The sequence below is a fragment of the Orycteropus afer genome, unplaced genomic scaffold, assembly GCF_000298275.1.
Source record: "Orycteropus afer afer isolate SDZICR_OR568_19922 unplaced genomic scaffold, OryAfe1.0 scaffold00066, whole genome shotgun sequence".
Taxonomy (NCBI): domain Eukaryota; kingdom Metazoa; phylum Chordata; class Mammalia; order Tubulidentata; family Orycteropodidae; genus Orycteropus; species Orycteropus afer.
The window spans coordinates 7,526,324-7,544,179 of record NW_006921653.1 but is presented as its reverse complement, the minus strand read 5'-3'; the positions used below and the strand labels follow the sequence as shown (position 1 = coordinate 7,544,179).

General features: G+C 37.9%; 1 protein-coding gene across 1 annotated transcript in view; it reads left to right on the top strand.

Moving 5' to 3' along the window:
- CPB1 (carboxypeptidase B1) overlaps positions 1–17,856 on the top strand; it is a 47,166-nt gene that overhangs the window by 17,596 nt on the left and 11,714 nt on the right. The window contains exons 6-9 of the mRNA XM_007940193.2: positions 390–491; positions 3,413–3,523; positions 3,626–3,716; positions 4,403–4,605. Of these exons, the coding sequence (XP_007938384.1) occupies positions 390–491; positions 3,413–3,523; positions 3,626–3,716; positions 4,403–4,605 (507 nt within the window). The remainder of the gene's footprint in view (positions 1–389; positions 492–3,412; positions 3,524–3,625; positions 3,717–4,402; positions 4,606–17,856) is intronic.

Sequence of the window (17,856 nt, the reverse complement as noted above, 5' to 3'; positions counted from 1 at the left end):
GAGAAGGAAAATTCTTAGGAGATTAGCAACAATCATGATTACTTCTAATTACTCATCCAGTTGTCTTGGTCATGTCATCTAATAATAGCAGCTGAAAATAACCTCCACGTGAGTACAATTAAGCAGAGTAATCAAGCATCTTTGGAAAATATGAGCTTGTCAAGCTTAATAAAAATAATAAACAGCCATGTAAGCCTTCAGCTCAAACACTGTGAGTGTCTAGAGGCAAGAACACACTGTGCTAGTATTATGTTTGAATTTAATCATGGGATATATGTCTTGCTGCTGTCAGGTTTCACCTGTTGAGTCCAAAACCCAGATGAGAAGCAAATGTTAACCCCTGAATGCCATATGATTCACAGCTTTCCTTTTTCTTTTGTTTGCAATAGGTTGGCAAAGCTGGACCAAATAAACCTGCTATTTTCATGGACTGTGGTTTCCATGCCAGGGAGTGGATTTCCCCTGCATTTTGCCAATGGTTTGTGAGAGAGGTCAGTAGGCAGAGTGATTTTGGGCAGAGGAAAGTAGGAGTTATTTTTTTCAATAAATTCTAATTTAGCTATAATAAAAGAGAATAATAAAACAGAAAAAAATATCCATTAATTCCAAGTTTTCATTTTTGGAAATTAGTTTCAACTTCACCAACAAGCTTTTATAAAGCAAGATATTAAAACTATTAGCAAATTATTTATTTATTTTAATTTTACCAACCACCTTTGGTGGATGCTAACAATAATGCAAACTCACTGTTAAGTAGATTTGACTCATAGTGTCCCCTCCTTGGGTTTCCGAGGTGGTATCTCTATGGAAGTACATTGCCCAGTGTTCCTTCCGAGGAGTGGCTGGTGGGGTAGAACCCCCAGTCTTCTGGTTAGCAGTCAAATGCCTTAGGCCCTGTGCCCCCAGAGCTCCTTACTATTGCAATACATTATTTAAAAGTTAATGTTTGTAGATAAACCAAAGTTTGGTCATTAACACCTGGATAATAATTCTTGGAAAATTTAGAATAAAAGAAAATAGTACATGGTAGTCCTACTCTAAATGTTCCTGTTGTTCATTCTTTGTAATTCTAATAATAAAATACATGTATGTAAAAGCCTTTTAATCACTGAAGTATTATAAAATAAATATCTATGAGTACACACTGATATAAACAGATGACTCAATAATTAAATAAAAAGGAGAGAAGGAAGAACTCTTTCTCACACAAAGATGCAACTGTTGTTGTGTTGTGTGCTGTCAAGTCAGACCTGACTCCTAGCAACCCCCTCCTTGAGTTTGTGAGGCAGGATCACTACGAAGTAGATTGCCCAACCTTCCTTCCGAGGAGTAGCTGGTAGGTTTGAACCAGCAGCCTTCTGATTAACAGTCAAGTGCCTTAGGCACTAGGCTACCAGAGCTAATGAAGGGACTATTAAATTACCACAGTAACAATGGTTTCAGGCTAGATCCATGGATAGATACTAAAATTAGCAGGTAAAAGTTCTTTTTTTTTCCTAAAAAGTTTTAGGACAAGCAAAATATTTACAGAGTCTCAAAGTACTTCCTCCAGAATATGTATTAATTAAAGAGGTAAAATTTATAATGGAGAACCCTGGTAGGAGAAACTTTAAGTGATCAAGGTTAGCATCATCAGAAATGAAATGAATATCATGTACTCCTGTAAGTATGCATTTTAATTGGCATATCACCTTTGTTGTATTCTTCTCCAAAATGCATAATGTCTCTGTTATCATGAAAAAAATCAGATAAACCCAAATTGAGATACATTCTGAAAAATAATCTGACCAGTAGTGTTCAAAAGTGTCAAAATTATAAAAGACAAGGAAAGACTGAACAACTGCCACGGACTGCAAGAGGCTAAGGAGACATGGCAACTAACTGCAGTGTGGGATTCTAAATTACACTCTAGAACAACGACAACAATAACAAAGACATTAGTGAAAAATTGGTAAAATATGAATAAAGCCTGTACTTCAGTTGATAGTATTATATTAACCTACCATTAATTTCTTTGTTTTGATCACTGTATCATGATTATGTAAGATATTATCATTGGGGAAACTTGTCAAAGTGTATTTGTACAATACTTCATTAAGTCTAAAATTATTTCAAAGTTAAAAAATATTTAAGTGCTTTAGAATATAAGGACATTATTATTTGCAATTTATTTTGTGATTTGTAATACTTGAATTTTCTTTTTTGTTTACTATGGTCTTGGTTTCTAGACATGTTGTATCTACATTGGCATCATTTAACTTCAGTAGGGAGCTCACCATCTGTCCTCTAGAAGGAGGGAACTTTTGTAATTTTCTTGGTTATCTCCAATGTGTGAACCATTAAAAGAATACAGTTCTATAATTCTCCAACCCAAAAAGCACATGCTTCATTGAGTGTCACTATAATGAACAAATACTTACACAGTCACATGCAATATGTGAAAACTGTTAAAATATCTGCACTGCTGTCCAGTCGGATCCAACTCATAGCAACCCCTCCTTGGGTTTCTGAGGCAATATCACTACGGAAGTAGATTGCCCAGTCTTCCTTCCGAGGAGTGGCTGGTGGGTTTGAACCAACAGCCTTCTGGTTAGCAGTCAACTTCCTTAGGCACTACACCACCAGAGCTCCCTGTTAAAATACAGGAAGGTGAAATACAGACACCTTGAAGTCTACTCAAGCAAGCCTAAAGAAGAGTTGAATTTAAGCTTAATATCATCCTGAGGCAGAAGGACAGGAATTAAGAAAACATTAAATGGGCATGATTTCTTTCATTCATAGATAAATGTTCACATCACTCACTTAGCTGGTAGGACTAGTCCCTGGTAGGGGTTCCCTCCTCAAGGCAGAGGATTCAGGAGACTTTCACTATTTTGCAACTGGGAGCTTTGGTGAGAACTCCAAAATGCACCAGTGAGCACTCACTAATAGTGGAAGGTTTTCTCATTCTTCCTCCATGTTGGGAACTCCCTCCATGGGATCATCTATAAGGTATTTCATAGAAAGCAAAAAATTCTTATAAAATATTATTTAAAACATTCATAGCACCCATAGACATTCCCTGCTGACTAGGAATACTTCTACATTCATATCCTATTGTTTGAAAGAAAATTATTGTTAAAGGAAGTGAGTAAGTATGTCCTTTAAAAATCCTTATAAATTTATTAAATCTTTGTTCATTTTTCAAGTAAAATATAAAAATAAAAAATAATAATTATGTGAGTTATGCATGGATGAAATAGAAGTATCCTGGAAACAAAGGAAATTAGAAATTTTAAGTTAAAATTGCTCGCTGCTTTAAATAGTAAGTTTTTATTACCAAAAAAGTCAACAGTTACCCAATCTATGTAAATTTTAGCAGCATGATGCATTCCATTTTTCCATGAAATTCTTCTTTGTAATTAACACACAGGCTGTTCGCACCTACGGACGTGAGATCCACATGACTGACCTTCTTGATAAGTTAGATTTTTATGTTCTGCCCGTGGTCAATATTGATGGCTACATCTACACCTGGACCAAGGTATATATTGGGATGTTTATGTTCCAAAACTGAATGGAGCTGATAAAATTGAAATAAACTACCTTCTATTAAGATTGTCCTAACCATATAATCCACTTTCAGAACCGAATGTGGAGAAAGACCCGCTCCGCCAGTGCCGGAAGTACCTGCATTGGCACAGATCCCAACAGAAATTTTGATGCTGGCTGGTGCAGTAAGTATCTGGCTTACCATTTTGCATGTACCAGTTGAAAAGTATAAAAGAGAAAATAATGTAGGAAAACAAAGCAGTGTCTTTAAAAAATGTAAAATTTTATATTTTAGAGTTTAACTTTCTGAAAGTACAGACAATGAACAGTTTATTTACCAAACATACATTGAATGCTCCATTATATTCTCAGTCACCCTAAATGCTAGAAACGTAGGACTGAACAAATCAGACATGATCCCAACACTTGTGGAATGTACAATCTAAAAGGGGAAGCAGTCATTAAATAAATAATTAATTAAAATCATAATGAAATTATAATTCTTTAACTCAAAAAAATAATTACAGTGATGTAGAAGTTTTCATAAATATCAGATTGTCCCCTATTCATTTTCTTACAGTATATTGAACTCATTGTGCTATACTACACAGGTACACATTGATGATTTCCCATGCAACTTTGTACCATATTAAAATTGTCATATAAATATGCCACCTTAATCTTATGAGTAAGATTATAAAATTATAAAATACTTTATAAAATTATAAGATACTTCATTTTAGAATGCACATATACTTGAGGATAATTATAAGAATTCTTTTTAACTCCCCAATTTGAAGGTTTCAGCTACCCCCTGAGAGACCTTCAGTAGATGACCATTTACCATTAGTAATAATACATGTTTCTCCAGCAATTGGAGCTTCTCGAAACCCTTGTGATGAAACGTACTGTGGATCTGCTGCAGAATCTGAAAAAGAGACCAAGGCCCTGGCTGATTTCATCCGCAAAAATCTCTCTTCCATCAAGGCTTATTTGACAATTCACTCATACTCCCAGATGATGCTCTACCCTTACTCCTATGATTACAAACTCACTGAGAACAACGTTGAGTTGGTAAGTACTCAAAATAGTATATATGGTATTTCACCACTGAGGTTTTCTTTTTAATTTAATCCTGAAAGAAAATTATAAGAATGTTTTTGGAATTTCCATTATTGATTTTTGGTAGTAGAAGTGAAATATGTATTATAGATTTTCAAGTCATCTTTTGTTGGCTAGATTTCTTTAGTCAGCTAAAAGAAATAGAATTTTACGATAGGAAATAGTCCACCACATGTGGCTTGTTAACTAATCTTCAAATTGACAATAGTTGCTCTTCCTCCAGCTTCACCACAAAACTGACTCGCATGATGATATCAGATGTGTCTGGGATAATCAACAAAGCTCCTTGAAATCACACATACTCTTTGTTGTAGAGTCAATTATGTCAAGTTGCTTTAAGCAGGATTTGACATAGGCAGAGCATGGCAGATGTCATTGGGAATTTTGCCAAATTTGGTTAATACAGGGTTTAGCAATGAGATCCAGAAGCGTTTATTCACTGATCAGGGAAAACACGGAGTAAATCAATCAACAAATAACTGAATGGACATTACCAGATATAGCAATGATACAAAGGTACTTAAATTAAGCATCCCTAACTCAAAGAATTAACATCTCCTTGAAGAAACAAGAAATAATCACATGAAAAACTAAATAATGTAAGTCTTATAAGAATTCACATTAACAGATTTATACAACATTAAGTTTTATAAGAATTCACATTAACAGATTTATACAACAATGCATGGATTTTAGAAAAAAAATAAATAAATAAGATCAGAATTCTTCAAACAATATTTTTTTAATTCATGAAACATCTGGTTGCCAGAAGTAGAGACCAATAATCTACAAGAGCAAGTACAAGATTTAAAGCATTTGAGTTATGTCCAAAATAAAAAAGTATCCTACTTGGACAATGACACAGATATTTGGCTTACCTAAATGCATAAATCTGAAGATCCAGTAACCTTAAAAAGCAGAAATTATTTTGTATTTTCTATCTTCTACAGAGGTCAAATAAAATATGTAATGCTATAAATATTTTGCAAAGAGCAAAATGAGAAAATAACCCCAGCCTCTTAGAAAAGTGAAAACAGTTGGCCCTGTCCTCTTCTTCAAAATACATAAATAAGCTTCCCATTTTCCTTATGTATAGAAAAAAAAAGTTATTAGTTGGAATTATCAAATAGTTCAACTTTCCAATTATACTCGGTCTGCCATTGTTCCTCAGTTGTGTTCACAGTCCTGCTGACTCAAAGATGGGTGTGGTTAGCTCTTCATTTCTGTCCTAGATTTCTGGCCACTGGAGGAGGGAAGGCTGGTATTATGTTGTTTACTTAATTCATGTGACTGTGTTTGAATTTAACCACATCAGAAAAAAACAAGAAAAAGTCATGATAAACACTAATGAGTGTTTATTAACTAATAAGTTAATAAGTAAAATATCAAAATTAAAGGTATAGTACACATTAAGTGTAACAAAAAAAAAGTGTAATATACACAGTTTGCCTAATACCAACTGGTCTTAAGCATAAATACTAAAGGACAAATACTTGAAGCGCTATTAGAATTAAGCTTCACATAGGTTTCAATACCTTTTATTTGGGGATTAAGTTCAACAATGTGATAGCTTTATTGCCCCACTAGCATCATTCTATAATTAGGAATTGACTTGATGGCAACTGGTTTGGTTTCTGGTTTGGCATAATTCTATAATAACCTAGTCTCATGGATTACTCTGAAAGTCTCCAAATTATCCTTAAAAAAAAAAAGAAAAAGATGAAGAAAGAAAGAAAAAGAATCTAATGAATTCTGCCTTTGGCATCTTATGATTTTTTTTTTAATTTCCTGTGGGAATTTTATCCAGAAAAAGACCCAAGACTCAGAGTTAGTGAATTTAAATGGACAATTCATATAGGCCCCAGTGGTATGAAAACTGTTAGGCAGAATGTGAGATCTGAGTTAAAAAAAATTTAAAAAAAAAAAGCCAAACTCACTGCCCTCCAGTCGGTTGCAACTTATAGTGCCCATCCGTGGATTTCTGAGGTGGTATCACTACGGAAGTATATTGCCCACCCTTCCAAGGAGTGACGGGTGGGTTTCAACCACCAGCCTTCTGGTTAGCCGTCAAATGCCTTAGGCACTACACCACCAGAGCTCCTGTGAGATCTGATACTGTCATTCAAAAATTATTTCTTCATTTACAGTCATGAAAAGGCAGCTACAGTAGTGTCCCCTTAGCTGCGGTTTTGCTGTCCATGGTGTCATTTACCTTCGTTCAATGACAGTCTGATAATGTTGAAATTGTTCACCCTTATGAAAAGCATGATAAAATCTCCCCCTGTCCTGCTCTGTCCCAGCTTCCACCTCCTTCACTGGGCATGAGCCTGGAAAAGACAGTTAGGTCAGCGTCTGCAACATGCCCTGCTGGTGTCTGATGGGTTAGCATTGCTCTCCTAGGGCACCCTGGGTAGCCACCCCTCCTTAGGTTTCCAAGGTGATATCTCTATGAAAGTAGTTTGCCAAGTCTTCCTTCAGAGGAGTGATTGGTGGGTTTGAACTGCCAACCTTATGGTTAGCAGTCAAATATCTTAGGCACTACACCACTAGAGCTCCCAGAAAAAAACATAGTACTGTATACATAAGGTTTGGTACTATCCACATTTTCAAGCATCTGCTGGGGGTCTTGGAAAGCATCTCCTGCAGATAAGGGGGAACTACTGTAATAGTAAAAGAGAGACTATCAGGAATCTCATACTTCAAAATTGTTTTTCAAATTCTAATTAACAGAGGAGTGGAATAAGCAGAATTGTATCAAAGTAGCAACATAGTGGTAAAGTGCTTGGCAGCCGCTCTGCAAAAAAAAAGATGTGGCAGTCTCCTTCCCTAAAGATTGTACCCTTGGAAACCCTATGGAGCAGTTCTACCTATCCTATAGGGTCACTATAGGGTCCGAGAGTCAGAATGGACAGTATAGCAATGGGTTTTTGAGTTGGTCAAATATTCATAATCTATTCTCAAATGAAAAACAGTGCAAACTACAAAATTATCTTATCTTAGGTGTTTATCTTTATACTTGCAAAAGTACTAAATTCAAGTATTACATGGCACTTCTGATCCTTTCCAGACAGTTATAAGATGGGTGACTAAAATGCAAACCTTAATTACACTTGTAATTACTAGCATGTCTATCACACCCATTGAATTCAAAGTTACCTTAACTTTCAATAGTTTCTTTTATGATTAAACTCTTTCCTAATGTCTTAAAAAAATATTTAAGTGCCACTAGTAAAGTCTAATGTGAGCATCATTTGATTATTTGAATCATCGAGGATCTGAATTTAGTCTGGTACCACAAAGCAAGTTGAATATTTTGAGCATTAGAGATCCTTTTAATCTTTTCCTTATCTTTGTACATTTCCAAGCCACTTACTTCCAAAGCATATTTTGCTAGAACAAACTCATAGCTATAGTGTTACCACAAATATATACATACAGCCAAAAGAGATTTTGAGCCTCTCAAAAAAGAGAAACATTGACTTTTTCACAGTTTATATCACAATAAGAATTTCAAGGAAAACATTAAAAGCCTTAACCTAGGTGGATGGATATTTCATACAAATATACTGCCTCCCTATTAATAATACATGGATTGTTGTTGTTATGTGCCGTCGAGTCGGCCCCGACTCATAGCGACCCCTCCTTGGGTTTCCGAGGCAGTATCACTACGGAAGAAGGATTGCCCAACCTTCCTTCCGAGGAGTGGCTGGTGGGTTTGAACCGCCAGCCGTCTGGTTAGCAGGCAAGTGTCTTAGCCACTATGCTACTAGAGCTCTCTAGGGAGGCAGAAAACAAAAAGTAGTAAAAAACTAATAAAATGAATTCTTGACATTGTCCTGTGCTACAGATAACTCATAATTTTGTTAGAGGGATATAATGTGAGCTTGTCTTATACAGAATTTGGCCTAGTAACAGGTATATATATTATTTTATGTATTATAAAACTGATAAATTATATTTGTAGCAAAAAAGGAGACTGAAGCTTCAGACTCGAAGAAATTATTTAGTACTTACATTAACATTCTCAGCCCAAATTTAGTACATACCATCAGCAGCACACTTTGATATCTGAGTCATGAAAAAAATTTATGCGGCTTCATTTCTGAAGGATCTTGCATGTATGTTGCCTGACAATTGTTCATATCATGAGACAGTCTTCAGAGGGAAGAAACGTAGTGGTGAGAATACTAAAGTCCAGTGAAGAACAGAGACAGTAACAGCATGGACTACAAAGGCTACCAGAAAACAAGTCCTTGACTGATTAGTAAAAAGCACAGAGAACAATAAGACTATCTTAGACACATAAACAAACAGAGCAAACTGTTTGCACACAACTATGTTACTTAAAAAATTACTTAGCATACTATAAGTTTCCAATGGCATCATAAACTGTTCAGTTCCCCTGTGTTGTTGACTTCTTTGCTACAGAGCTACCATTGTCTTCAAAGAATGTTTTAAGATTCAGAAAAAGAACATACTTAAATTTCTAAAATTCTGAAGAGAAATATTGAATTATATGATGACTTTATTGGCAAAGGAGATAAAAATTAGGAGACATATGGAAAAGACTTGTCAAACCTAGTCATGTCTCTTCATTATTGGATATATAGAGGTCTATTCTACTCAGAGAGATCTACATGGTACTGTTAAAGACAATATTAGCATCAATGTTGTTGTTGTTGTTGTTATGTGCTGTCGAGTCAGCCCTGACTCATAGCGACCCCTCCTTGGGTTTCCAAGGCAGTATCACTACGGAAGTAGGATTGTCCAACCTTCCTTCCGAGGAGTGGCTGATGGGTTTGAACCGCCAGCCATCTGGTAAGCAGTCAAGTGCCTTAGCCACTATGCTACCAGAGCTCCCTTAGCATCAATAATGATGATAATAACCTTATTAAGGGAAAAGCAGAAAACCAGAACAATATCCAGTCAAGTCAATATCTGGCTCCATTCCCAAAATTGACCAAATGGGAAGCTAATATGCACTACCCAGAGGTTCCAAGCCAAGGCATCAGTCTCCCACCATTTTTCTGCATTAGAAGCATAGAATTGTACAGCTGGAAAATGTCTTAGAAATTCTGCCTTCTTGTTTTTCCAGCTAAGACAAAGAAAAGCCAGCTAGCCAATACCAGTAGTCAGGGGCAGCCCTAGTCCTAGAGCTCCTGGGTCCTGAGGAATTTCCTAGGCTGCTGAAATTTTGAAAGACACACACACATATTGATCGGCCACATTCTAAAGCAGTACTCCACACAGTTCTACTGCAGAAGACTAATTATTTCATCCCACAACCCCCCCCCCCAAAAAAAAAAATCACTGCAGTCGAGTTGGTCCCAACTCAGTAACCCCTCCTTGGGTTTCCAAGGCTGTATATCTTTGGGAGTAGATGCCCAATCTTCCTTACAAGGAGTGGCTTGTGGGTTTGAACCGTCAGCCTTCTGGTTAGTAGTTAAATGCCTTAGGCACTATGCCACCAGAGCTCCCACAAAGTGCATCATTATTACCTCTGTCCCTGAACATTGCTAAGGATTTACAGTAGTCAGCTGAGCTGCCTGATTTCTCAGGGCCCAGTCTTAAAATCCTGGCCCATACTGGCCTATCCTTTTGATAGGTATATATTCATTAATCAGGAAAGATGACCATGTAGATTAGGAAACCCTGTCTCTGAAAAATTACTAAACTTGACTAAAAGATAGAAATCCATTTCCGAAGTTCAACACCTTTCAGTGCTGTGGCACCTCATTATGTCTTAATTAACTGCTAATGAGCCACCAAGATAGATAGCCACCCAAGCATGTGAGCACAGACAAGACCATGATTAGAGATAAAGATAAAACTCAGAGGGAAGAAATATTGTGATTAGGAGATGGACAATTGTAGCCATGTGCACATCACCGGCAGCTGTAACCATGCCCCCACCTAATAATACAAGTACCAAGGCCACAGTCCCATTCCAACAGGCTACCAACAGCTCAGCTGAAAAGGGAGGCCCTCAACAAGCCATTAAGGCAAGGAACATCTGATCAGGAATTTTTTCAGAATTTCTGATGTCACTTAAAAGACAGAAAATTTTCAAATGACAACTGCAGAATACCTCTGATTATAAAAACAGGTTACTGAGTCACCATCATGTACTTTAAGTGATTTCTTGGCCTGTTAAAATTCTCCTATAGGGCCTGGCCAATACTGGGCTCATCGGGCAATCACCAGCAATTGCATTGTGTACTTCATAAGTGCTCGGCATAAACCATGATTCTTGTCACTGAGAATTTAGGATCTTATTGGAATGATCAGACTGGGGTATAAGAAACCACACAACAGAAATACAGAATTGAGTAAGAGACTTGCTCTTATGTAATGACAAATATTTTTTAGTGTGTGATAAAGCTATTCAACAAAGGTTATTGAGAAGAGGTCAAATTTGTTCTGAGGCTTAAAGGATGGCAGGATTTGAATGTTAGGAAGAAGTCATTTTAGACAGGTGAAAGAGACAAGCAATGTGCTACAGGGGGACTGAAAAACAAAAGCAAAATAGAGGAAGGAGCAGAAGGGGGTCCGCCTGTTTTGAATGTTTTTGTTTGAGAAGAGTAAAGTGTGAGGTTTGATTAATAAGGTGGTTAGACGGTGGAGGGTCTTGAATGTAACAATGAACCCAGAGTCGCAGCAGACGCTGGATCTGGTAAATAGGGTTGCCAGGTCAAACGCAGGACTCTTAGTTAAACTTGAATTTTAGATTAACAACAAATAATTTTTTAGTGTAAGTCTATCCCATATATTGGGAGTTCTGGTGGCGTAGTGCCTAGGGCATTTGACTGCTAACCAGAAGGTTGGTGGTTCAAACCCACCAGCCACTCCTCAGAAGGAAGGTTGGGTAATCTACTTCTGTAGTGATACCACCTCGGAAACCCAAGGAGAGGGCTCTATGAGTCAGATTCAACTCGACAGCAGTGCATTGCATTTGCGTTGCATCTCATATATTGCATAGGACACACATAAAGTAAGAAATTATTTATTGTTTAATCTGAACTTTCAGTTTAACTGGGCATGCTATAATTTTCTTTCCTAAATCTGGCTACTACTACCCTACTGGTAAAGAGACATTTCAGGAAGATTGACCCAGCAGATGTGTTTAGGAGATAGCCCCTAACAGCAGAGAAAAATAGAGCATTGAGAGCACCTTTAATACCAGCTATCTTCCTTTTTAATTTCCCCTTGCCAAAAATAAAAATAAACTCTAGTTTACAATAAATTTGTGTGTTATCTTACTTTCCTCTAAACCAATCCCCCACCCCTCCCAACTGCCTTACCAGGGAACATTTAGTAATGTTTGGAGACATTTTTGATTGTCAGCTATGGGGAAAAGGTTCCTACTGTTATCTAGTGGATAGAGGCCAGGGATGCTGCTAAACATCCTGCAATCCTCAGAACAGTTCCAACAACAAAGAATTATCCTGCCCAAAATGTCGATAGTGCCGAGGTTGAGAAACCCTGCTTTAAACTAAGATAAGAACAGAGTCACATTCCTGGCCAAAAGCCCTTGGCTTTACAGGATCTTATGCACCCCTCACAAATTGCTTACAGTGCTGTGCAAATCTGAAATGCAAGAGACCCTGCACTTCCCTGTTACACAGTATTTATCTTTTCCTATTTATTTAGGAGAAGCACCCCTTGCACCAAAAAAAAAAAAAATTCTCTGACCTTTGCAACTCTAGCTGGCTCATGCTTCACATTTTCTTTGAATTTTAAAGAGTTTAATATTATGTATGCAGAGCAGCCAGAGACAAAATTTGGTTTAAATCAGTGAAAAAATCTCCATCTACCCCACGGGCTCTGTAGGGACTTGCTCTCTCTGTAGACATTGTTCTCTGAAGCCAATCTTTCCTTATTCTAATCTCAGGACTTTGCAATCAAAGTTTGAGCCTGTTTACACTCCTTTTTCTTGGAAGCATATTGGTTTTATTATTTATTTATTTTTAAGATGATTGCCTTGTCCTCTGTGCCTGCTTATAAGCCTTCAGGACTTCTCCTTTTGCACGAAAATTGTAAGAGTCAAATTTCTCATTGGTCCCTTTATGTAAGTTACCCATTATCACAGGACAGAAGGAAGGAAACTGCAGTTAAAGATTATTTTGATGTGGCCCTTATCACATATATCACCATAGGGATGGTTAAACCCTGGACTTCAAGTAAGAAACTAAGTCGTAAAGAAAATTTGCTATGTTTTATTCCTCATAGTTGGTTTGGGGAATTCATTTTCTTGCACTATAATAATGGGCCACTGGAAGAATAGGAGGAGTTTCTGGGTGGTACAAAGAGTTAAGCACTCAACTCCTAACCAAAAGGTGGTTTGAACCCATCCAGAGGCACCTTAAAAGAAAGGTCCACTGATCTGCTTGTGAAAGGTCACAGCATTCAAAAGCCTATGGAATGCAGTTCTGTGCTGCACACAGGGTTGCCATGAGTCAGAATCAACTTGGCAGCAAGTGCTTTGGGGTTTTTTTGGGGAGATTAAGAGAAGGGATAGCCCCTGTCCTGATGCTGACTGTGGACATGGATGTTGGAATGAGAATTATGTACACAGTCAGGAGACAGGGGCTTCTTTATCAGACATTACCTGAGAGAGAACTCAGGTCAATAGAAAAGAACATCCTCTTCTTATTCATCTCACAGTCCCCGGGAGTCCAGAGCCTATGGAAACTTTACAGCTAGCTCATTCTTTGTCTCCTGGTCTTTGAGCTAGATGTGAAAATTTAGACTCACTCTGTCTTTTGCTCTATGACCAACGCCTCTTTTTAAGGAAACAGATGACAAAAGAAAACACCCATAAGACATGGTCAGAAACCCATATATAAGGATTAATAAAGGCTAGCCATGTTTGGCCTTGACTGAAAGCAAAGTTTTCTCTGAGGCTGATTTATATTTAGCTTCCTTCTGTTCTTTACAATCGGTAAAGCCAGCTCCAGCAACCCTCCTTTTGAAGTATTAGAAGGGCACAAGGAGAAGTAAAAAAGAGCACAGAATTTAAAGCAAGAAGAACCTAGCCCAAGTCAGCCACTTATGGGACTGTGTGCCCTTGGGCAAGGTCTTTTATCCTCTCTAAGCTTCAGTCCTTTTATCTGTAAAATGGGGATAAAAATATCTAGCTCTTATCAAGAGGTCTTTGTAAAGTCTAAAGTTTTATGTAAATGTTAGTTCTGATTTTGAACTCATTGAGCAAGGATGTAAGAAGGCCCTCAAATGGCAGATTGTATACCAAAGAAAGTGTCGTTAATCAAAGTTTCAAGATGTGGATCATGCTTTCTGCTGTGATGTTGATTCTGGGGATCTTCTGTCTACTGTCTTAGTCCTTTTTACAGAAATGTAAAGGGGAAAGGAGGTACCACACTAACACTTTAGCAAATGAAGGAATCACTGCTCTCTTTAGCATTCCTGGCAGGGGTCAGTCACCCAACTTGGCTGGAACATTCCCACTGAGCTTGATTCCCCACATGGCATTCCATTCTGCTAGAAAAGTCTGTGTCGATGAAATGTGGACAGATAATGTTGGGAAGATAAATGAGTAACATTTGTGAAATTATTTGAACTCTTCAAAAGAAAGACCCACACTGATTCCAGGGATTTTTGTTAAGATCATCGGAATTTAAAATATGGTATTTTGGTTGATTAATATCTGTTCTGACATTTTTGTCTCTTGGCCATGGAGCAGGCTGAGAGAAAGGATCCACTATCATCATTAAAAAAAGTAATGAAAATAAACAAAATGCAGAACACTGGCCTATATGTGACAGCCTATCAGATGTCACTGCACTGTACCCACACCCTCAACACTCAGGTGGGTCACAGGTCAGCCTTGCAAAGTTTAGCACTCTGCACCCCTATCTAAAACTTGCCCATCTCTCCCTAGATGAAGTCTTGGTTACCCAATTATGTATTAGGTGCTGTGCCTAGGATACAAAAATAAATGGTCAATGTACACCAGTTACTGGAATAAAATAACAGCCTTTAAAAGCTGGCATCAATCTTGGATATTGCTTCGACATCAAAAGCAGAGCAACTGTTTTGAAAATATGCTTATGAAGGCTTAGAAAGCACTTGGTTATTACCGTACAAGCCCAGAACACGGTTTGAGGAGAGGCAAACAGATCATTTTTGTGGGACCCTAATGATAGTTATGACTGTACTAGTAAGTTGATAAGTCAAAAGAGATAACAGCTCACGAGTGGGCCCTTTGGTTTAGGCAGATAACTCAAATACTACATTAGAACCCAAAGACACATTGTGAGGCTCAACACACATGAGTTAAAGAAATAATGATAATTATAATTACATCTTCTCTGGAGTTCATAACTTTTCACATTTGAAACTAATTTTGAAAAGAAAATTATATTTTCTACTAACAGAAAATAAAAATCCAATGTTTGGGGGGGAAAAAAGAACAAAAGAAAAGTGTGAAAAAGGGAGCTACAGAATGAACACAAGTTCTTTCGGATCAGAATTTCTGCTTTACAGAAAAATAACTGACTAGAGATTCCCTTAAGGAGCTCTGGTGGCATAATGATTAACACATTCAGGAGCTAACCAAAAGTTCAGCAGTTTGAACCCACCAGCTGCTCTGTGGGAGAAAGATGAGGCAGCCTCCTTCTGTAGAGATTTACAACTTGGAAACACTATGGGGCAGTTCTACTCTGTCCTACAGGGTCACTATGAGTCAGAATCAGCTTGATGGCAGTGGGTTTAGAGATTGCCTTTGCATTATGCAATGTCTGTCAATTATTTTGATTTCCATCAGCCATAGGACTAAAGGGTCAAAAGTAGACAGAAGTCCAATGTCTTGGTTAGAATAAGATTAAATAGCACCAATGATATATTTATATCACAACAACAAAGATCCCATGCAGTAAGAGAAAGCATGTATTAGTTTCACTAGTTTTGAAATAAGGAAATGGAACCTTAAAATGTTCAAATTACTGACCCAAAACTCTGAAAACATAAATTAGTTCCAACAAAACTGAGTCATTTCAAAGGACCTGAACAGAAAATCATTATTTTAATTTCATAGTTCTTTTTCAATGTTTTAATTCACATTTGGTAGGAGAGGGTAGATGAAGCATTAGCGCTTGGGCACTAGAATCCTTGAAATCTTGTAACCATGCCCTCATGGTCAGTTTGACATAAAGCTCTACTAAACTGGTTTTAAAATGAAGATGAGAACTAAGGGAAATTCTACTGTGTAAAAATAGAATTATTCTGATTTCATCACCAACCTTACAGTTTTCCAAGAAATTGTACAAGAAATAATTATGATGTCAAAGTATTAAAAACAGCTAGTTTCATAACCAGAATGAATTATGGCTGATTCTCCTGCTGTAAACAATTGGTGTTTCAAATCTGAACTCCCTTAGACAGCCAATTCAGGCATGGTTTTCCAAGTAATTCATTTAAATAGGCAGCATGTGCTAGATAGGTAGAGACAAGAATCGATTTGGGTGAAGGGAAAGGCATTATTCCAAAAGCGAGTGACCCACAATGTCACTAGGGAAGACACAGAGAGGTGCACAAGAGGTACAGACAACAAAGATTAACCCTTTTACATACACAATACTGTGTTATCCATGATAACAAACATTAATCTATGGGTAAATAGATGGATCCACTGAATGATCAGGTATGTCTAGGCAAACGTGAGTACACCCATGACCAAATATAAGGTTGATAGATGATATTTCTACATGCATATTTATATGTGCTGTAAGAATAAACCACATATATAGTAAAGCTAATAAGAGGCAAAGTTATGATAACTTAGCCACAGCCAACGACCCTGAGGGAGCAAGGAGTTGGACCTGGGGGCTCAGGACCATGGTCACAGGGGACATCAAGCTCAATTGGGGTAACATACTACACAAAAAAATTGTTCAACATCCTACTTTAATGAATAGCGACTGGGTCTTAAAAAGCTTGCAAGTGGCCATCTAGACACAACAATGGGTCTCTCCTCCTCCAGAGCAAAGAAAAATGAAGAAAAGATAAATGACAACAGTCCAAAGGACTAGTGGACCATGCAAACCTCAGCCTATATGACCATGAGACCAGAAGAACTAGATGGTGCCCAGCCACCACTGTCAACCACTTGGAAAGGGATTAGTACAGGAAATCCTGGATAGAGTAGAAGAACCATGTGGGATAAAACTCAAAATCATTTAAAAAAGGAAAAAAAAAAAAAGACCAGGCTTACTTGTCTGATAGAGCCTGGTGAGACCCCTGAGACTATGGCCCCTAGATACTCTTCAGGTCTGGAATTGAACTCACTCCTATGGCTTCCAGCCAAACAATAGACAGGCATATAGGGTAAACATTTACATCAGGTAGATAGACTCCTTAGAACAATCTATCATGGGAGAATATAAGGGCAGTATTTGTACAGAGAGATAGCTCAGGGGGCAGGAATGCATAGGAAAGAAGGACACAGGGAAGAGGTAACTACAAGGAAGAAGCGGAAAGAGAGCTGTGTCATTGTGCGAAATTGCAATCAACGTCATGAGACAAAATGTGTATGAACTGCTGTATGGGAAATGAACTTGCTCTGTAAACTTTCACCCAAATCACAATAAAAATTTTTAAAAAAAGGCGGTTCCGGCAAGATGGCGGACTAGGCAGAAGGATTGCACAGACCCTCTTCAACAAAGAAAAGGGAAACCAATTAACACAGACACAGAAGATAATCGTGGACCCCTGAGCCTTGAAGGGAAGGATACAGAATTGGACTAAACCCCAATTAGCAGAAGAATTTGTGTGGAAATACCAAAAAAAGGAGACATACGGAGCTGTGGTCTGACAGCGAACGGAGTGACCCTGACAATACAGGTGGCTTGGAGATCCCTGACTGGTGGTAGGACCTAAGAATTAACCTAAAAATCACCTGACTAGTGGACTGTGCCATGGCTGGGGAACAAGCAGAGAAGGTGAAGAGAAGTGTGGGCTGAGCTGTGGACTTTTGCCGGTCCGGAGAGTGCCGCCATTTTGTAGGTTTAAAAAGCGGCTTGACTATTTTTAAAGAGACAGAGCTGTCGCAGATTCCTGTGGTGGTAGGACCTAAGAATTAACCTAAAAATCACCCGGCTAGCCAGGGACTGCACGGGCTGTGCAAGGTGGCTGGGGAACAAACGGAGAAGGTGAAGAGAAAGGTGGGCTGAGCTGTGGACTTTTGCC